This window comes from Lactuca serriola, chromosome 8 (assembly GCF_051521515.1).
Source record: "Lactuca serriola cultivar US96UC23 chromosome 8, Lser_US96UC23_V15, whole genome shotgun sequence".
In the NCBI taxonomy this organism is placed as follows: Eukaryota; Viridiplantae; Streptophyta; class Magnoliopsida; order Asterales; family Asteraceae; genus Lactuca; species Lactuca serriola.
Genome location: NC_136415.1, coordinates 160,499,005 through 160,521,829, shown reverse-complemented (window position 1 = coordinate 160,521,829; position 22,825 = coordinate 160,499,005). Strand labels below are relative to the sequence as shown.

Sequence of the window (22,825 nt, the reverse complement as noted above, 5' to 3'; positions counted from 1 at the left end):
CCTGGAAAGGTCGAGGAGATGGTCGAGTACAACGGGACAATAGCCACCTGAAGTGTTAGAAGTGTAATGAGACCGGGCATTACATATCAGAGTGTCCAATGTGGGAGAAAAAGGAAGAGCTCAACTTGAATCGGTACGAGGATGATGAGCCAGCATTGCTGTAATCGAAGGATATACCTGATTAAGGGGGTGATTGTTGGAATTAATCAGGTTTATTTTAGACTTGTTTAGTTTTTGGATTTAAATTGAATAAGCTTTGCTTTAAGGGCCTTAATGGATTCTGCATGGCAAGAACTTGAAGATCAAATGCATTTTTTAATTAGGTTTATTTAGTAGTTTATTTAATTGGTGGTATGTGCTGTGTTATGTTGCACCACGTGATATTAGGTAGAAGTAGTCAATAAGTTAGTAGAAGTAGTCAAATAGGACCTATTCTTCTGGCTAGTCTTTTCATTCACAGGTTGTCACTGAATAGGCTATTTATAGCCATTATTTTACTAAATAAATAAATCTTTTTTGTGTATCTCACTTCGTATACTCTCTGTAATTGTTTATTGAAGCTTTTCCAATTTTGCTTGCAACGTTAGTCTCACATACATATTTATGTGAGCAGTGTGTGTTGTGTGTGCGTTTCTAAAGGACCTGATCCAACATTTGGTATCAGAGAGGAGATCGATTGAAGAGGGGCAGATTTCATATAAGTAGGTTTTTCTGTTCTACGGATCAAAAGGGTAGCGGAGACGAGTCGTGATTCCAGCCAAAATCAGCGGGCTTGTTAACCCAGATTGATCAAAGAACAAAGCAGGAGGATCAAGAGCAACATAAATTGTTAATCAAAGGTTTAAAAAAACAGCGGGTGAAAGGCAACAAAAGGTGTTTGCAAGGTAACACTTTCAATTCGTGTTTTTTTAGTTGATTATCAAACTTTGGTAGTGCAGAAAATCACAAGAATGGCTACACCAAAGGATCAAGCAGCGGCTGTTGACAAGGAGAGCAACACCATGTCTCTTCAATGTCCGGTATTGTCATCAACAAATTACACAATATGGGCTATGAGGATGCGAGCTATCTTCAATGTTCATGGGGTGTGGGAGGCAATTGATCCGGGAGTTAATAGGGATGCTAAGAAGAACAATATAGCAATTGCACTTTTGTTTCAAGCCATACCGGAGTAGCAAATATTGTTAATAGGGAATCTCAGAACCGCAAAGGAGATGTGGGATGTTCTCAAAACTCGTAATTTGGGAGCGGATCGAATCCGGGAGGCGAGACATCAAAATCTAATGGGAGAGTTTGAAAATCTAAAAATGAAGGACCAAGAGGTGATAGACAACTTTGCTAATAAGCTGTCCGAGTATGCTTCTCGAGCCGCCTCACTTGGGTCGGGTATGGAAGAAACAAAATTGGTTAAAAAAATTTCTTAATGGGTTGCCAAAACGTTTCGTTCATATGGTGGCTTCTATAGAACAGGTTGTAGACTTGAAGACCATCGGTTATGATGATGTTGTGGGCCGACTTAAAGCTTATGAAGAAAGGATCAAAGTTGAGGAGATCCAACCCGAGCAAAATCAGCTTTTGCTTGCAAATTCTGATGAAAAAACAAAAGAAAAAGAGCATAGGTGTGAGCATTGTGGCTGTGGAAACTCGAATCGGGAAGACTATGGGCGTGGCCGAGGTGGAGGTCGGGGGTCCGGGAAAGGTCGAGGAGATGGTCGAGTACAACGGGACAAGAGCCACGTGAAGTGTTAAAAGTGTAATGAGACCGGGCATTACATATCAGAGTGTCCAATGTTTGAGAAAAAAGGAAGAACTCAACCTGAACCGGTACGAGGATGATGAGCCAGCATTGCTGTAATCGAATGATATACCTGATTAAGGGGGTGATTGTTGGAATTAATCAGGTTTCTTTTAGACTTGTTTAGTTTTTGGATTTAAATTCAATAAGCTTTGCTTCAAGGGCCTTAATGGATTCCGCATGGCAAGAACTTGAAGATCAAATGCATTTTTTAATTAGGTTTATTTAGTAGTTTATTTAATTGGTGGTATGTGCTGTGTCATGTTGCACCACGTGATATTAGGTAGAAGTAGTCAATTAGTTAGTAGAAGTAGTCAAATAGGACCTATTCTTCTGGCTAGTCTTTTGGTTCACAGGTTGTCACTGAAGAGGCTATTTATAGCCATTAGTTTAATAAATAAATAAAGCTTTTTTGTGTATCTCACTTCGTATACTCTCTGTAATTGTTTATTGAAGCTTTTCCAATTTTTCTTGCAATGTTAGTCTCACATACATATTTACGTGAGTAGTGTGTGTTGTGTGTGCATTTCTAAAGGACCCGATCTAACATTTGGTATCAGAGAGGAGATCGATTGAAGAGGTGCTGATTTCATATCGGTGGGTTTTTCTGTTATAGGTATCAAAAGGGTAGCAGAGACGAGTCGTGATTCCAGCCAAAATCAGCGGGCTTGTTAACCCAGATTGATCAAAGAACAAAGCAGGAGGATCAAGAGCAACAGAAAGTGTTAATCAAAGGTTTAAAAAAACAGCGGGTGAAAGGCAACAAAAGGTGTTTGCAAGGTAGCACTTTCAATCAGTGTTTTTTTAGTTGATTATCAAACTTTGGTAGTGCAGAAAATCGCAAGAATGGCTACACCAAAGGATCAAGCAGCGGCTGTTGTCAAGGAGAGCAACACCATCACTCTTCAATGTCCGGTATTATCATCAACAAATTACACAATATGGGCTATGAGGATGCAGGCTATCTTCAATGTTCATGGGGTGTGGGAGGCAATTGATCCGGGAGTTAATTGGGATGCCAAGAAGAACAATATAGCAATTGCACTTTTGTTTCAAGCCATACCGGAGGAGCAAAAATTGTTAATAGGGAATCTAGGAACCGCAAAGGAGATTTGGGATGTTCTCAAAACCCGTCATTTGGGTGCGGATCGAATTCGGGAGGCGAGACTTCAAACTCTTATAGGAGAGTTTGAAAATCTAAAAATGAAGGACCAAGAGGTGATAGACAACTTAGCTAATAAGCTGTCCGAGTATGCTTCTTGAGCCGCCTCACTTGGGTCGGTTATGGAAGAAACAAAATTGGTTAAGAAATTTCTTAATGGGTTGCCAAAACGTTTCATTCATATAGTGGCTTCTATAGAACAGGTTGTAGACTTGAAGACCATCGGTTATGATGATGTTGTGGGCCAACTTAAAGCTTATGAAGAAAGGATCAAAGTTGAGGAGATCCAACCCGAGCAAAATCAGCTTTTGCTTGCAAATTCTGATGAAAAAACAAAAGAAAAAGAGCATAGGTGTGAGCATTGTGGTTGTGGTAACTCGAATCGGTAAGACTATGGGCGTGGCCGAGGTGGAGGTCGGGGGTCCTGGAAAGGTCGAGGAAATGGTCGAGTACAACGGGACAAGAGCCACCTGAAGTGTTACAAGTGTAATGAGACCGGGCATTACATATCAGAGTGTCCAATGTGGGAGAAAAAGGAAGAGCTCAACTTGAATCGGTACGAGGATGATGAGCCAGCATTGCTGTAATCGAAGGATATACCTGATTAAGGGGGTGATTGTTGGAATTAATCAGGTTTATTTTAGACTTGTTTAGTTTTTGGATTTAAATTGAATAAGCTTTGCTTCAAGGGCCTTAATGGATTCTGCATGGCAAGAACTTGAAGATCAAATGCATTTTTTAATTAGGTTTATTTAGTAGTTTATTTAATTGGTGGTATGTGCTGTGTTATGTTGCACCACGTGATATTAGGTAGAAGTAGTCAATAAGTTAGTAGAAGTAGTCAAATAGGACCTATTCTTCTGGCTAGTCTTTTCGTTCACAGGTGGTCACTGAATAGGCTATTTATAGCCATTATTTTACTAAATAAATAAATCTTTTTTGTGTATCTCACTTCGTATACTCTCTGTAATTGTTTATTGAAGCTTTTCCAATTTTGCTTGCAACGTTAGTCTCACATACATATTAATGTGAGCAGTGTGTGTTGTGTGTGCGTTTCTAAAGGACCTGATCCAACATTTGGTATCAGAGAGGAGATCGATTGAAGAGGGGCTGATTTCATATAAGTAGGTTTTTCTGTTCTAGGGATCAAAAGGGTAGCGGAGACGAGTCGTGATTCCAGCTAAAATCAGTGGGCTTGTTAACCCAGATTGATCAAAGAACAAAGCAGGAGGATCAAGAGCAACAGAAATTGTTAATCAAAGGTTTAAAAATACAGCGGGTGAAAGGCAACAAAAGGTGTTTGCAAGGTAGCACTTTCAATTCGTGTTTTTTTTAGTTGATTATCAAACTTTGGTAGTGCAGAAAATCGCAAGAATGGCTACACCAAAGGATCAAGCAGCGGCTGTTGACAAGGAGAGCAACACCATGTCTCTTCAATGTCCGGTATTATCATCAACAAATTACACAATATGGGCTATGAGGATGCGGACTATCTTCAATGTTCATGGGGTGTGGGAGGCAATTGATCCGGGAGTTAATAGGGATGCTAAGAAGAACAATATAGCAATTGCACTTTTGTTTCAAGCCATACCGGAGGAGCAAATATTGTTAATAGGGAATCTCAGAACCGCAAAGGAGATGTGGGATGTTCTCAAAACTCGTCATTTGGGAGCGGATCGAATCCGGGAGGCGAGACATCAAAATCTAATGGGAGAGTTTGAAAATCTAAAACTGAAGGACCAAGAGGTGATAGACAACTTTGCTAATAAGATGTCCGAGTATGCTTCTCGAGCCGCCTCACTTGGGTCGGGTATGGAAGAAACAAAATTGGTTAAAAAAATTTCTTAATGGGTTGCCAAAACGTTTCGTTCATATGGTGGCTTCTATAGAACATGTTGTAGACTTGAAGACCATCGGTTATGATGATGTTGTGGGCCGACTTAAAGCTTATGAAGAAAGGATCAAAGTTGAGGAGATCCAACCCGAGCAAAATCAACTTTTGCTTACAAATTCTGATGAAAAAACAAAAGAAAAAGAGCATAGGTGTGAGCATTGTGGCTGTGGAAACTCGAATCGGGAAGACTATGGGCGTGGCCGAGGTGGAGGTCGGGGGTCCGGGAAAGGTCGAGGAGATGGTCGAGTACAACGGGACAAGAGCCACATGAAGTGTTACAAGTGTAATGAGACCGGGCATTACATATCAGAGTGTCCAATGTTTGAGAAAAAAGGAAGAACTCAACCTGAACCGGTACGAGGATGATGAGCCAGCATTGCTGTAATCGAATGATATACCTGATTAAGGGGGTGATTGTTGGAATTAATCAGGTTTCTTTTAGACTTGTTTAGTTTTTGGATTTAAATTCAATAAGCTTTGCTTCAAGGGCCTTAATGGATTCTGCATGGCAAGAACTTGAAGATCAAATGCATTTTTTAATTAGGTTTATTTAGTAGTTTATTTAATTGGTGGTATGTGCTGTGTCATGTTGCACCACGTGATATTAGGTAGAAGTAGTCAATTAGTTAGTAGAAGTAGTCAAATAGGACCTATTCTTCTGGCTAGTCTTTTGGTTCACAGGTTGTCACTGAAGAGGCTATTTATAGCCATTAGTTTAATAAATAAATAAAGCTTTTTTGTGTATCTCACTTCGTATACTCTCTGTAATTGTTTATTGAAGCTTTTCCAATTTTGCTTGCAACGTTAGTCTCACATACATATTTACGTGAGTAGTGTGTGTTGTGTGTGCATTTCTAAAGAACCCGATCCAACATTTGGTATCAGAGAGGAGATCGATTGAAGAGGTGCTGATTTCATATCGGTGGGTTTTTCTGTTCTAGGGATCAAAAGGGTAGCGGAGACGAGTCGTGATTCCAGCCAAAATCAGCGGGCTTGTTAACCCAGATTGATCAAAGAACAAAGCAGGAGGATCAAGAGCAACAGAAAGTGTTAATCAAAGGTTTAAAAAAGTAGCGGGTGAAAGGCAACAAAAGGAGTTTGCAAGGTAGAACTTTCAATCAGTGTTTTTTTTAGTTGATTATCAAACTTTGGTAGTGTAGAAAATCGCAAGAATGGCTACACCAAAGGATCAAGAAGCGGCTGTTGTCAAGGAGAGCAACACCATGACTCTTCAATGTCCGGTATTATCATCAACAAAATACACAATATGGGCTATGAGGATGCGGGCTATCTTCAATGTTCATGGGGTGTGGGAGGCAATTGATCCGGGAGTTAATGGGGATGCGAAGAAGAACAATATAGCAATTGCACTTTTGTTTCAAGCCATACCGGAGGAGCAAATATTGTTAATAGGGAATCTCGGAACCGCAAAGGAGATGTCGGATGTTCTCAAAACCCGTCATTTGGGTGCGGATCGAATTCGGGAGGCGAGACTTCAAACTCTTATAGGAGAGTTTGAAAATCTAAAAATGAAGGACCAAGAGGTGATAGACAACTTTGCTAATAAGCTGTCCGAGTATGCTTCTCGAGCCGCCTCACTTGGGTCGGGTATGGAAGAAACAAAATTGGTTAAAAAAATTTCTTAATGGGTTGCCAAAACGTTTCGTTCATATGGTGGCTTCTATAGAACAGGTTGTAGACTTGAAGACCATCGGTTATGATGATGTTGTGGGCCGACTTAAAGCTTATGAAGAAAGGATCAAAGTTGAGGAGATCCAACCCGAGCAAAATCAGCTTTTGCTTGCAAATTCTGATGAAAAAACAAAAGAAAAAGAGCATAGGTGTGAGCATTGTGGCTGTGGAAACTCGAATCGGGAAGACTATGGGCGTGGCCGAGGTGGAGGTCGGGGGTCCGGGAAAGGTCGAGGAGATGGTCGAGTACAACGGGACAAGAGCCACATGAAGTGTTACAAGTGTAATGAGACCGGGCATTACATATCAGAGTGTCCAATGTTTGAGAAAAAAGGAAGAACTCAACCTGAACCGGTACGAGGATGATGAGCTAGCATTGCTGTAATCGAATGATATACCTGATTAAGGGGGTGATTGTTGGAATTAATCAGGTTTCTTTTAGACTTGTTTAGTTTTTGGATTTAAATTCAATAAGCTTTGCTTCAAGGGCCTTAATGGATTCTGCATGGCAAGAACTTGAAGATCAAATGCATTTTTTAATTAGGTTTATTTAGTAGTTTATTTAATTGGTGGTATGTGCTGTGTCATGTTGCACCACGTGATATTAGGTAGAAGTAGTCAATTAGTTAGTAGAAGTAGTCAAATAGGACCTATTCTTCTGGCTAGTCTTTTGGTTCACAGGTTGTCACTGAAGAGGCTATTTATAGCCATTAGTTTAATAAATAAATAAAGCTTTTTTGTGTATCTCACTTCGTATACTCTCTGTAATTGTTTATTGAAGCTTTTCCAATTTTTCTTGCAACGTTAGTCTCACATACATATTTACGTGAGTAGTGTGTGTTGTGTGTGCATTTCTAAAGAACCCGATCCAACATTTGGTATCAGAGAGGAGATCGATTGAAGAGGTGCTGATTTCATATCGGTGGGTTTTTCTGTTCTAGGGATCAAAAGGGTAGCGGAGACGAGTCGTGATTCCAGCCAAAATCAGCGGGCTTGTTAACCCAGATTGATCAAAGAACAAAGCAGGAGGATCAAGAGCAACAGAAAGTGTTAATCAAAGGTTTAAAAAAGTAGCGGGTGAGAGGCAACAAAAGTAGTTTGCAAGGTAGAACTTTCAATCGGTGTTTTTTTTAGTTGATTATCAAACTTTGGTAGTGTAGAAAATCGCAAGAATGGCTACACCAAAGGATCAAGAAGCGGCTGTTGTCAAGGAGAGCAACACCATGACTCTTCAATGTCCGGTATTATCATCAACAAATTACACAATATGGGCTATGAGGATGCGGGCTATCTTCAATGTTCATGGGGTGTGGGAGGCAATTGATCCGGGAGTTAATGGGGATGCCAAGAAGAACAATATAGCAATTGCACTTTTGTTTCAAGCCATACCGGAGGAGCAAATATTGTTAATAGGGAATCTCGGAACCGCAAAGGAGATGTGGGATGTTCTCAAAACCCGTCATTTGGGTGCGGATCGAATTCGGGAGGCGAGACTTCAAACTCTTATAGGAGAGTTTGAAAATCTAAAAATGAAGGACCAAGAGGTGATAGACAACTTTGCTAATAAGCTGTCCGAGTATGCTTCTCGAGCCGCCTCACTTGGGTCGGGTATGGAAGAAACAAAATTGGTTAAAAAAATTTCTTAATGGGTTGCCAAAACGTTTCGTTCATATGGTGGCTTCTATAGAACAGGTTGTAGACTTGAAGACCATCGGTTATGATGATGTTGTGGGCCGACTTAAAGCTTATGAAGAAAGGATCAAAGTTGAGGAGATCCAACCCGAGCAAAATCAGCTTTTGCTTGCAAATTCTGATGAAAAAACAAAAGAAAAAGAGCATAGGTGTGAGCATTGTGGCTGTGGAAACTCGAATCGGGAAGACTATGGGCGTGGCCGAGGTGGAGGTCGGGGGTCCGGGAAAGGTCGAGGAGATGGTCGAGTACAACGGGACAAGAGCCACGTGAAGTGTTACAAGTGTAATGAGACCGGGCATTACATATCAGAGTGTCCAATGTTTGAGAAAAAAGGAAGAACTCAACCTGAACCGGTACGAGGATGATGAGCCAGCATTGCTGTAATCGAATGATATACCTGATTAAGGGGGTGATTGGTTGAATTAATCAGGTTTCTTTTAGACTTGTTTAGTTTTTGGATTTAAATTCAATAAGCTTTGCTTCAAGGGCCTTAATGGATTCTGCATGGGAAGAACTTGAAGATCAAATGCATTTTTTAATTAGGTTTATTTAGTAGTTTATTTAATTGGTGGTATGTGCTGTGTCATGTTGCACCACGTGATATTAGGTAGAAGTAGTCAATTAGTTAGTAGAAGTAGTCAAATAGGACCTATTCTTCTGGCTAGTCTTTTGGTTCACAGGTTGTCACTGAAGAGGCTATTTATAGCCATTAGTTTAATAAATAAATAAAGCTTTTTTGTGTATCTCACTTCGTATACTCTCTGTAATTGTTTATTGAAGCTTTTCCAATTTTGCTTGCAACGTTAGTCTCACATACATATTTACGTGAGTAGTGTGTGTTGTGTGTGCATTTCTAAAGAACCCGATCCAACATTTGGTATCAGAGAGGAGATCGATTGAAGAGGTGCTGATTTCATATCGGTGGGTTTTTCTGTTCTAGGGATCAAAAGGGTAGCGGAGACGAGTCGTGATTCCAGCCAAAATCAGCGGGCTTGTTAACCCAGATTGATCAAAGAACAAAGCAGGAGGATCAAGAGCAACAGAAAGTGTTAATCAAAGGTTTAAAAAAGTAGCGGGTGAAAGGCAACAAAAGGAGTTTGCAAGGTAGAACTTTCAATCGGTGTTTTTTTTAGTTGATTATCAAACTTTGGTAGTGTAGAAAATCGCAAGAATGGCTACACCAAAGGATCAAGAAGCGGTTGTTGTCAAGGAGAGCAACACCATGACTCTTCAATGTCCGGTATTATCATCAACAAATTACACAATATGGGCTATGAGGATGCGGGCTATCTTCAATGTTCATGGGGTGTGGGAGGCAATTGATCCGGGAGTTAATGGGGATGCCAAGAAGAACAATATAGCAATTGCACTTTTGTTTCAAGCCATACCGGAGGAGCAAATATTGTTAATAGGGAATCTCGGAACCGCAAAGGAGATGTGGGATGTTCTCAAAACCCGTCATTTGGGTGCGGATCGAATTCGGGAGGCGAGACTTCAAACTCTTATAGGAGAGTTTGAAAATCTAAAAATGAATGACCAAGAGGTGATAGACAACTTTGCTAATAAGCTGTCCGAGTATGCTTCTTGAGCCGCCTCACTTGGGTCGGTTATGGAAGAAACAAAATTGGTTAAGAAATTTCTTAATGGGTTGCCAAAACGTTTCATTCATATAGTGGCTTCTATAGAACAGGTTGTAGACTTGAAGACCATCGGTTATGATGATGTTGTGGGCCAACTTAAAGCTTATGAAGAAAGGATCAAAGTTGAGGAGATCCAACCCGAGCAAAATCAGCTTTTGCTTGCAAATTCTGATGAAAAAACAAAAGAAAAAGAGCATAGGTGTGAGCATTGTGGTTGTGGTAACTCGAATCGGTAAGACTATGGGCGTGGCCGAGGTGGAGGTCGGGGGTCCTGGAAAGGTCGAGGAGATGGTCGAGTACAACGGGACAAGAGCCACCTGAAGTGTTACAAGTGTAATGAGACCGGGCATTACATATCAGAGTGTCCAATGTAGGAGAAAAAGGAAGAGCTCAACTTGAATCGGTACGAGGATGATGAGCCAGCATTGCTGTAATCGAAGGATATACCTGATTAAGGGGGTGATTGTTGGAATTAATCAGGTTTATTTTAGACTTGTTTAGTTTTTGGATTTAAATTGAATAAGCTTTGCTTCAAGGGCCTTAATGGATTCTGCATGGCAAGAACTTGAAGATCAAATGCATTTTTTAATTAGGTTTATTTAGTAGTTTATTTAATTGGTGGTATGTGCTGTGTTATGTTGCACCACGTGATATTAGGTAGAAGTAGTCAATAAGTTAGTAGAAGTAGTCAAATAGGACCTATTCTTCTGGCTAGTCTTTTCATTCACAGGTTGTCACTGAATAGGCTATTTATAGCCATTATTTTACTAAATAAATAAATCTTTTTTGTGTATCTCACTTCGTATACTCTCTGTAATTGTTTATTGAAGCTTTTCCAATTTTGCTTGCAACGTTAGTCTCACATACATATTTATGTGAGCAGTGTGTGTTGTGTGTGCGTTTCTAAAGGACCTGATCCAACATTTGGTATCAGAGAGGAGATCGATTGAAGAGGGGCTGATTTCATATAAGTAGGTTTTTCTGTTCTAGGGATCAAAAGGGTAGCGGAGACGAGTCGTGATTCCAGCCAAAATCAGCGGGCTTGTTAACCCAGATTGATCAAAGAACAAAGCAGGAGGATCAAGAGCAACAGAAATTGTTAATCAAAGGTTTAAAAAAACAGCGGGTGAAAGGCAACAAAAGGTGTTTGCAAGATAGCACTTTCAATTCGTGTTTTTTTTAGTTGATTATCAAACTTTGGTAGTGCAGAAAATCGCAAGAATGGCTACACCAAAGGATCAAGCAGCGGCTGTTGACAAGGAGAGCAACACCATGTCTCTTCAATGTCCGGTATTATCATCAACAAATTACACAATATGGGCTATGAGGATGCGGACTATCTTCAATGTTCATGGGGTGTGGGAGGCAATTGATCCGGGAGTTAATAGGGATGCTAAGAAGAACAATATAGCAATTGCACTTTTGTTTCAAGCCATACCGGAGGAGCAAATATTGTTAATAGAGAATCTCAGAACCGCAAAGGAGATGTGGGATGTTCTCAAAACCCGTCATTTGGATGCGGATCGAATCCGGGAGGCGAGACATCAAAATCTAATGGGAGAGTTTGAAAATCTAAAAATGAAGGACCAAGAGGTGATAGACAACTTTGCTAATAAGCTGTCCGAGTATGCTTCTCGAGCCGCCTCACTTGGGTCGGGTATGGAAGAAACAAAATTGGTTAAAAAAATTTCTTAATGGGTTGCCAAAACGTTTCGTTCATATGGTGGCTTCTATAGAACAGGTTGTAGACTTGAAGACCATCGGTTATGATGATGTTGTGGGCCGACTTAAAGCTTATGAAGAAAGGATCAAAGTTGAGGAGATCCAACCCGAGCAAAATCAGCTTTTTCTTGCAAATTCTGATGAAAAAACAAAAGAAAAAGAGCATAGGTGTGAGCATTGTGGCTGTGGAAACTCGAATCGGGAAGACTATGGGCGTGGCCGAGGTGGAGGTCGGGGGTCCGGGAAAGGTCGAGGAGATGGTCGAGTACAACGAGACAAGAGCCACGTGAAGTGTTACAAGTGTAATGAGACCGGGCATTACATATCAGAGTGTCCAATGTGGGAGAAAAAAGAAGAGCTCAACTTGAACCGGTACGAGGATGATGAGCTAGCATTGTTGTAATCGAATGATATACCTGATTAAGGGGGTGATTGTTGGAATTGATCAGGTTTATTTTAGACTTGTTTAGTTTTTGGATTTAAATTGAATAAGCTTTGCTTCAAGGGCCTTAATGGATTCTGCATGGCAAGAACTTGAAGATCAAATGCATTTTTTAATTAGGTTTATTTAGTAGTTTATTTAATTGGTGGTATGTGCTGTGTCATGTTGCACCACGTGATATTAGGTAGAAGTAGTCAATTAGTTAGTAGAAGTAGTCAAATAGGACCTATTCTTGTGGCTAGTCTTTTGGTTCACAGGTTGTCACTGAAGAGGCTATTTATAGCCATTAGTTTAATAAATAAATAAAGCTTTTTAGTGTATCTCACTTCGTATACTCTCTGTAATTGTTTATTGAAGCTTTTCCAATTTTTCTTGCAACGTTAGTCTCACATACATATTTACGTGAGTAGTGTGTGTTGTGTGTGCATTTCTAAAGAACCTGATCCAACATTTGGTATCAGAGAGGAGATCGATTGAAGAGGGGCTGATTTCATATCGGTGGGTTTTTCTGTTATAGGGATCAAAAGGCTAGCGGAGACGAGTCGTGATTCCAGCCAAAATCAATGGGCTTGTTAACCCAGATTGATCAAAGAACAAAGCAGGAGGATCAAGAGCAACAGAAAGTGTTAATCAAAGGTTTAAAAAAACAGCGGGTGAAAGGCAACAAAAGGTGTTTGCATGGTAGCACTTTCAATCAGTGTTTTATTAGTTGATTATCAAACTTTGGTAGTGCAGAAAATCGCAAGAATGGCTACACCAAAGGATCAAGAAGCGGCTGTTGTCAAGGAGAGCAACACCATGACTCTTTAATGTCTGGTATTATCATCAACAAATTACACAATATGGGCTATGAGGATGCGGGCTATCTTCAATGTTGACGGGGTATGAGAATGCGGGCTATCTTCAACCGCAAAGGAGATGTGGGATGTTCTCAAAACCCGTCATTTGGGTGCAGATCGAATTTGGGAGGCGAGACTTCAAACTCTAATGGGAGAGTTTGAAAATCTAAAAATGAAGGACCAAGAGGTGATAGACAACTTTGCTAATAAGCTGTCCGAGTATGCTTCTCGAGCCGCCTCACTTGGGTCGGTTATGGAAGAAACAAAATTGGTTAAGAAATTTCTTAATGGGTTGCTAAAACGTTTCATTCATATGGTGGCTTCTATAGAACAGGTTATAGACTTGAAGACCATCGGTTATGATGATGTTGTGGGCCGACTTAAAGCTTATGAAGAAAGGATCAAAGTTGAGGAGATCCAACCCGAGCAAAATCAGCTTTTGCTTGCAAATTCTGATGAAAAAACAAAAGAAAAAGAGCATAGGTGTGAGCATTGTGGTTGTGGAAACTCGAATCGGGAAGACTATGGGTGTGGCCGAGGTGGAGGTCGGGGGTCCGGGAAAGGTCGAGGAGATGGTCGAGTACAACGGGACAAGAGCCACGTGAAGTGTTACAAGTGTAATGAGACCGGGCATTACATATCAGAGTGTCCAATGTGGGAGAAAAAGGAAGAGCTCAACTTGAACCGGTACGAGGATGATGAGCCAGCATTGATGTTATCGACTGATTAAGGGGGTGATTGTTGGAATTGATCAGGTTTATTTTAGACTTGTTTAGTTTTTGGATTTAAATTGAATAAGCTTTGCTTCAAGGGCCTTAATGGATTCTGCATGGCAAGAACTTGAAGATCAAATGCATTTTTTAATTAGGTTTATTTATTAGTTTATTTAATTGGTGGTATGTGCTTTGTCATGTTGCACCATGTGATATTAGGTAGAAGTAGTCAATTAGTTAGTAGAAGTAGTCAAATAGGACCTATTCTTGTGGCTAGTCTTTTGGTTCACAGGTTGTCACTGAAGATTTATAGCCATTAGTTTAATAAATAAATAAAGCTTTTTTGTGTATCTCACTTCGTATACTCTCTGTAATTGTTTATTGAAGCTTTTCCAATTTTGCTTGCACCGTTAGTCTCACATACATATTTACGTGAGTAGTGTGTGTTGTGTGTGCGTTTCTAAAGGACCTGATCCAACACCGCTCGCCATATTTTTTTTTGACTATCTTGCTTCTGGGATGGATATTCAGTTTGTGTTCGATTACTTCTCCATTTACGCTTATGCCTACCATATGAATGGGTTCCCTGGTAAAGACGTGTTTATACTTTTTAGTAGGTTGAGTAGTCTTTTCTTGTTTGTTTGGGCAGCGTGGACCCTATTTAGACCATTTTGTTTGGATACTTTTCGTGTATTCCCTCCTTTGCTTTTAGTTTTTCTTCTCTTGGTCATTTTTTCTTCTTGTGATTTCCTTGGGTGTTATAATCTGATTGTGTTCAATGTTCCTCCTTATGGTGACCAAGATTGTCGCCACACCTACTTTTGTGGGGAATTTGATTAATACATGGATGGCGGATGCAACTGCTCCAAATTGTAGCATGACTATTCTTCCAATGATGATGTTGTGTTCTGATGGTTCTCTGACGACAATAAACTGGAGCAAAATTGTTTTCCGTTTCTCTTGGCTATCATCCTCAAGTGTTAACATGAGGAATACTTCTCCTAGTGGTGTCACGTTGTGTCCTAAAAATCTGGTTAGTCTTCATGTTGATGGTTGCAACCCGCTCTTCCATTGTTTGGGTAGTTGTCTGAAGTAATGTTCGAACATAATCTCCATGGCACTCCCGATGTTGACGTAGACCTTGTGTATTTTTGTGTTTTTTATTCGGGCTTGAAGTCGTCTTCTCCCCAATTTGGAGGTTTTGGATCATCAGGTGAGAATTGTATTTCCCCTATTTCGTGGAATTTTTTTTTCGTTTTTGGTATTTCCTTCTGGTGATAAGTCCGAATAGTCAATATTTCCGGTCCTTTTTGTATGTTTTTTTATCATCTCTTATCAGTTGTGTTGCTGGTTGGATTGTTTTGTTTTCTCTCAGGCTTATGACTATTTTTTTAGTTTTCCTTGGCCCATATAGTGGTCTAGCTCATTCTTTAAGATGTCACATTCTGTTGTGTTGTATCCCGGACGACACAACAGAATGTGGAATTCGCAGAATTTTCCTTTGTCTGCTTGCTGGCTTATCAAGGAGTCTTCAAATGTTACGTTTCTTATCCATGATAACCAGCATATCTAGGCGTCTTTACCGCCTATCATCTCTTTATTATAGTTGATATGGCTTGTGGAATTGTCCCCTCTTATTACCGTATCCTCGATCGGGCTGGTGATTACTTTGGTATTCTCTGTGCTTTCTCTTTTTGAGTGGTTCCATCTTTCAGGTATGCTTCTTTTGCCACCGTGGCTTCTTCTTGTCGGAGGTATTGTTGTACCCATTCATTCATTTCCTCTTAGGTGGTGGGTATTTTCCCTAGGAACTTCCTGGATAGCGGTCCATGCAAGAGCCTGTGTGTGAATGCTCTAGTAACTAGGTGGTCCCTTTGGCCTGGTACATCTAATGTAGCCTCGTTGAGATATGCTTGAAGTAATCTCCTATCGATTCTCCATGGTGCTGCTTACGGGTAATGATTTCCCATGCGCCTCCCCACAGTTTTCTCAGTTGCATGAAATTTTTTAAGAATAGTTCTTTTAGTTTTGAAAAACTTATGATGTTGTTTGGTGGTAGGCTTTTGGGCCATGCTCTGCGTTTCCGTCTGGTTGTGCTGTTATATATCTTAACGTAAGGGAGTTTGGATGTATTGGGACCTTCATATTCGCGTAACTCTGGTGTAAATGGCGATGTTTGTTGCACTATAAGAAAAATGCTAAATAGCTACGGAAAGTTACTATGGAATCAAAATCCATTGCTATTTTACTACGGAATATGTTACGGAACGACTTGTCGTAGCTATTTTGCTACATAAATGGTTACGGAATTGCATTACGTAGCTAAATCTTAAATAGCTACGTAAAGTTGTTACGGAATCTAAATTCATAGTTATTTTAATACAGAATATGTTACAAAATGGTTGGTTATAACTAATTTGCTACGGAAATGGGTACGGAATTGCATTCCGTAGCTAAATCTTGAATAGTTGCTACGGAATTAAAATCCGTAGCTAGTTTACTACAAATAATGCTACAAGTTTTTTGGTTGTAGCTAGTTTTCTATGAAACTTGTTACAAAATCCATGTATGTAGCTAGTTAGCTATGGAATTAGGATCCGTAGCTATTTTGCTAGGAAATTTGCTACAAAATAAAATTTTGTAGCTAATCTATTATGGAATCTGTTACAAAAAAGGTGAATTTGCAAAATGGCTACGAAATCAAAATCCATAGGTATTTGGCTATGGAAAATTTCGTAGTGAAATAGTTACGGAATATGTTTCCGTAGCAAAATATAGAAGATTTTTGAAAAGATATATTAAAAATGCACAATTATTTTTGAAAACTCAACAACAAAAACAAAAATGCTCAATTATTTTTACATTATAAATATTTTAGCTTCAATTTTTAGATTTTGATGACATACATTGCTAATTTTCTTATAAGAAAATTATCCCGACTTTGAAAATTATTACCTCTAAATCAAAATTTATTTACCCTCTATTGTACTAGCTGTTCTAAAAAAAAGAATTAAAATGTTTTATTTTGACTTTTTAGTTAAAAAAAATGGTCAGTAATTGCCGCATGAAGTTTTTTTCAATAATGTTTGAGTTTGTTTCAATAATGTTTCATTAGGAGCAAATTAGTAAATTCAATAACCCCAATTTACTTCCTCACAAATTAGGGGTATTTTTGTAGAGTTCAAATCCATCATCGGACAATGGTCAAGATCGAATCTCTTCCTCTCTCTCAACCTGCTGCCGCTGTCGCCCGTTGCTTAGCCACGTCGTTGCTGCTCACAACATTCCGATTTCAAGTACTGCTCCAAGCCCTAAACGATTTTATTGGTATTCTTGTATCACTGTAAGCATCTGTTCTTTCATGTTAATTAGGAAGAAAATTCCATAGCTAAAGCACTATTCTGTTTAGAAACAAAGTCTCCATGATTGACTTCTCTGTCATGCATATAAACTAACATATTGCTAGGCATAAAAGTCTCCACCACAGTAAAAGACTAAAAGTCCATCCAGGTAGATATGATTTGAAACATGATAAAGAATCCTAGTTTTATCAATCAAAAACAGAAGTTTGATAAAACACGACTTTTAGAGGTATTAACCATCTCAAATCATGAGATTCAGTTTAACCTTAATATAATGGTAACTATTTAAAAAAAATGTATATACGCAATAATATTTTTATGTTAATTTATAGAAAGTAGGATCATTTTGTCAATGTGATAAAACCATGCCCCCGAGGCTAGTTCGGCTCCCACATTAATCATTTTGAAGTCCATACCTATCAAAATACAAATTTGACAAAGTATTTATTATGCTGTTAGTAGATATAGCATAACATTCAGTTTTAATTTTCTTTAATAAAAAAATGTGGATTGAAGTACTGCAAGAATGATATGTACAACAAAAATCCTCAATAGACACAAATTTGGTAAAATAAATAGGTTAAAATCACCAAATTTGTGGGCTTACTTTAAAATATATAGGATGTTTAATAGAAAAAAATTGAAAGTAGGGTGCTATATTACACACTTTTTGGAGAGTAGGTTCTTCTATCTTGACGAGGATATGGAGTTAAATACTTGCATGCTATTTTCTTAGATTAATATTTTCATTTCAAGAAGTAAGGTTAGTATGTTTGTTTCCTAATCTTTTATTATTCCCTGATTACACCTAGTTTTTGATATTTGTGTGTAGATATTATAAAATGAGCAATAGAAATAGAAATTGGATGTATGAACGACTTGATAATCGTGGTCATGTCTCTCATGTTTTCATTAATGGTGTGAAAATATTCATCGAGTTTGCTTCTACTAAGCAAAGTTATATGGATGGAGATAAAATTAAAGGCCCATGCACAAAATGCAATAACAAAGCATATAAAGCAGTTGATGAGGCAAAATATCACTTATACAAGTTTGGTTTTGTTCCAAATTATGGGTTTTGAGATAAACATGGAGAAACATCATTGGATAGTATTTCCTTAGGGATGAATGATACATACACGAGTTTAAATGAACACCATGATCCTACTTATAGAGAAATGGTTATGGATGCAGCGGGTCCTGATTTCATGACTAGAACTCTTGATGAGGTGCCAAACCAGAAGATAAGAAGTTTTTTGATATGCTAGAGGCAGCCGATAGAGAGTTGTGGCATGGTTATAAAAAGGCGACACAACTATCTGTTGTAGCTCGACTATTGAATATCAAATCAGAATATCGCATCCCTGAGTTATGTTTTGATGCCATTTGTCAATTGATAATAGATGGGTTACCAGAGGAGAATAACATGGTTGATAGTTTATACGAGAGCAAAAAGTTAATACAAGCATTGGGTTTATCTGTGGAATTGATTGACTGCTGCAGGTCTGGATGTATGATATATTGGAGGGGTGACAAAGATCTTGATCGGTGTAAATTTTGCAACGCACAGAGGTACAAAAAGTCTAGAACACGTTCGTGTATACCTTTCAAGAGGATGCATTATTTCCCCTTGACTCCAAGGTTGAAGAGACTATACACTTCACAAACAACAACCACTTCCATGCGATGGCATGCTGATAATCATGGCCACCATGTCGGTGTAATGTGTCATCCATATGATTCTGAAGCATGGAAGTAGTTTGATATTAACCATCCTTCATTTGCAGCTGAAAAACGTAATGTTAGATTAGGCCTATATACAGATGGGTTTCAACCCCATGGTGCTTCAGGAAAACAATATTCATCTTGGCCTGTCATTATAACACCTTATAATTTACTACCGTTTATGTGTATGAAAGAGCCTTACATGTTTTTGACTGCAATTGTGCCTGGACCTACAAACCCTAAGCAAAAGCTAGATGTCTTCCTTCAACCAGTTATTGCGGAACTCAAACGGTTATGGGAAGAAGGTGTTTTAACTTATGATGTTTCTTTGAAACAAAATTTTCAATGAAGAGCTGCATTGATGTGGACAATTAGCGATTTTCCGGCGTATGGAATGTTATCAGGATGGGTAACCGCAGGGAAGCTAGCATGTCCATATTGTGGGAAAAAGACACAAGCTTTTAGGCTTGAAAATGGTAAGAAGATATCATGGTTTGATTGTCATAGAAGATTCTTCACCACTAATCATCTATATAGAAAATATATAAATAAGTTCAAAAAGAATCGTGTAGAGACAAAAGGTCCTCCTCCAATTATGAATGGTGAAGAAACCATAAGGCAAATTGAAGACCTTGGTTTGTTAAAAGTGACTGAACTTAATGCCGACGTAGTAAATAAATCACGTGGCAAATGTGGTTGGAAAAAGAGAAGCATATTCTGGGATTTACCATATTGGAAAACAAACCTCATTAGAAATAATTTTGACGTTATGCATATTGAGAAGAATTTTGTTAAGAATATGTTTTACACTATAATGGATGTTAAGAACAAGACAAAGGACAACGCAAATGCAAGAGATGATCTGAAACTTTATTGTAAGAAGAGAAAAGGAGTTGATCAAAATCAAAGAGCATATTATGCATTAGAGAAGAGGCAAAAGAAAGTCGTATGTGAATGGGTAGAGAGTTTGAGTTTCCCCGATGGTTATGTTTCAAATTTGGGGAGGTGTGTAGATTTGACTGCATGTAGACTGTTTGGAATGAGAAGTCATGATTTCCATTTTTTTATGCAAAGATTGTTGCCGATTGCATTCCGCGAGATGTTGCCAAAAAATGTGTGGGAAGCAGTTACTGAGATAAGTCTTTTCTTCAAAAGCTTAACTTCAACAGTAATTACAATGGAAGACATGAAAAGGATTGAAGCTAAGATCCTGATAATTCTTTGTAAATTAGAGACCATCTTTGTCCCTGGTTTCTTTGAATCAATGGAGCATTTGCCGATACATTTACCGTATGAAGCAATGATAGTCGGTCCCGTGCAATATCGATGGATGTATCCATTTGAGAGGTTTGTTTTGTAAATCACATTATAATTCAAAATTGTAAGTTGTCACTCTTGGTTAACATATCAAATGTTATGCTTTAGATTTCTTCACCAGTTGAAAAAAGATGTGAAAAATAAAGCTAGAGTGGAAGGGCCGATTTGCAATGCATACTTAGTTCGTGAAGCATCAAACTTTTGCTCTCACTATATTGAGCCTAGTGTTCATACACGTAATAGAAAGGTGCATTGAAATGATGATGAGGGAGTTGAAGATGAAGATGAAAACGAAAAATTAACTATATTTTCATATCCTGGCCGCCCATATGGGAAACTCAAAAGTAGAAGTCTGACTGATGAGGAATTCAATGCAGCACATTCTTACATATTGGTTAATGAAGAGAAGATGCAACCTTACCTTAGGTATTATTATGAACAACATTTAAGTTGGTTTTTATTTAATCTCAAAAGTTTAAACAATTTAAATGGTAATGTACAGGAAGTATGAAGAGTCATTGAAAGACCTAAATCCGGATATAAGTGAAGATGATCTTGCTGCTGAAGGGGATGAAAACTTTGCTACATGGTTTCAAAATTATGTGAGTTTTTAAGTTATTTTCTTTTCTTTGAGAAGCTTCTAATGTATTTCATTCTTTGTCATATACGCACGCCAAAATGAAATAAAGAACAACTACATACATGATCTTTCGAGAAGACCATTAAGGACTGTGAAATTATATAATGTATACTTTGTAAATGGGTACAAGTTTCACACGGAATCACATGGTGCGAACAAATCAACAATGAATAGCGGAGTGTGTATAAGTAGCGCATTTGGTGATTACTATGGAAAATTGTTAGAAATATTAGAAATTGAATACCCCGGTTTTCCAATTAAAACAACAACATTGTTTAAATGTCATTGGTATGATCCAACACCTAATGTAGGAGTCAAGGTTCACAACCAATATAACTTGGTTGATATAAACCAACGAAGAAAGTTCAACAAGTTTGAGCCATGCAAGCTACTCAAGTCTGTTTCATTCCTTACCCGAGCTTGAAACAAAACAATTCTGATTGGGTGGTTTTATGTAAAGTTAAACCTCGTGGATGGAGTGAGATACAAAAAAAAGATGTTGCTTTTCAAGAAGATGAAATTGAGCAAATGAAATCATTAGCACTATACCAGAAACAATCGAGTATGACATCTTAAGCAACGAGTTAGATAATGAAAATAATGATGACGGTGAGTTTGATGATGAAAGTGAGGGTGAGTTTGAGTATAGTACATCAACCAATGAAGAAGAAGACGACGACGAAGAAGATAATCTTTTTGATTGTGATTAGCATCTTAAGGTAATTACTCATTTACCCCTTTGAATTTATTGTACTTTTATCAATTTCTACATAATTGTTTTTTGAAATTTACTATTATAACTTTATTTCTTAACCAAAAGAGCAACATTTTTGTAACTTTTATAAGCACATGGGTCATTTTTGTAAATTCTCTAAAAGTCATGGACCAAAGTTATATTGTATTTGTAACATAACCGAATGAATAATGATCATTTTCACAAGTGTTGTTGCTTGATTAATATTGTCCAACTATAAAAAGGTGTAACAAAAGACGTAAATGCCCTTGTTATCCATAACCTTTTATCCCAAAATTCATATCTTTTAACCGTGACTTGTGTCAATGGGACAAAACTAGCAATTTTTTGTCCTAGGCAGAAAGCTGGGACAAAAGACCTAAATGCCCTTTTGATTCAGCACAACATGAAAGTAGTGTTTGTAGTAACTAAACTATAATGTTTGCTATCATTAACTAAAAGTAGATATTTACAGGTTTTGAAATGTGTCAAAGGAATGGAATCCGTCAAAGAAATGGAATCAGTCAAAGGAATTGGAATTTGAAGAAATTGAAATGTGTCACGTGTTTGGTTAGAAGAGTTTGTAAGGAGAATGAAATGTGGCACCACATGCTTAGAGATTATTATATAGGTGAAGAAAAGATTATTGTTTTTTTCATGTCTTTTTTAAGAATCCAAGCTTAATTGGTAGGCAAAAATCTGATGTCTTTTTTAAAAAGTATCATGGTATAATAAACACGCAAATAATGGTAATAGCGACCTACTTTTTGTTATAATATCATACTGTCATTTTTTAAAAATTATTATAATATTGTATTTTGAAAATTTTACCAAATTATGTCAATTGAACACAAATACACAACTTTTTATGTAAATAGAATAAATAATCTTTTCTTACAAGTAGAGGTTCTTACAGGGGTAGTTAGAATCTGTAAATATAGATGAGAAAAGTATCAGAACTGAAAAGCCAGAGGAGTTGGTGATGGCTCTAGCAAAGGCATCTGATAAACTATCAAACATAATCACCTGAAACTATCAAAGTCCTCCATTCACCTCTTGCCTTATTTTTCTATGATAAACTGCATTTTCAAGTTTATAGAGCTATGATAAAATGTTGGCGTTCAACATCAAGAGTATTTACTTGGATCTACAGGACTGGATAGGCGTCTATATATTGGAGTTCGAGATAAGGAGTAAGTTAAAATTCTTACATTTTTATCAACATTAAGCATCATGATTTTTACAATGTTAAATTTTTCTTTTGTAGGTTATTTCCTTCGGGCCCATGTTCTTCCATTATCTATGAATCCTTTGGTGAAAGAGCAGATTTAAACGGGTATAGCTGGGCAACTTTAAGCGACGAGACAACTTCTTTATTGGGACGAGTTTCATGTATGTATCTCGTTTATGCAATTATTAGGTACTCATTAACTTAAAAACTCATCTATATATTTTG

The 22,825-nt window shown here is 38.0% G+C and overlaps 1 protein-coding gene across 1 annotated transcript; it reads left to right on the top strand.

Moving 5' to 3' along the window:
- The first annotated feature begins 17,927 nt into the window (after positions 1-17,927).
- Positions 17,928-22,197, top strand: LOC145069068 (uncharacterized). The gene is made up of 4 exons (XM_079016045.1): positions 17,928-20,026; positions 20,105-20,422; positions 20,499-21,355; positions 21,845-22,197. The coding sequence occupies exons 1-2, from the start codon at positions 19,041-19,043 to the stop codon at positions 20,250-20,252; spliced, it is 1,134 nt and encodes a 377-aa protein (XP_078872171.1). The 5' UTR covers positions 17,928-19,040; the 3' UTR covers positions 20,253-20,422; positions 20,499-21,355; positions 21,845-22,197.
- Positions 22,198-22,825: the final 628 nt, after the last annotated feature.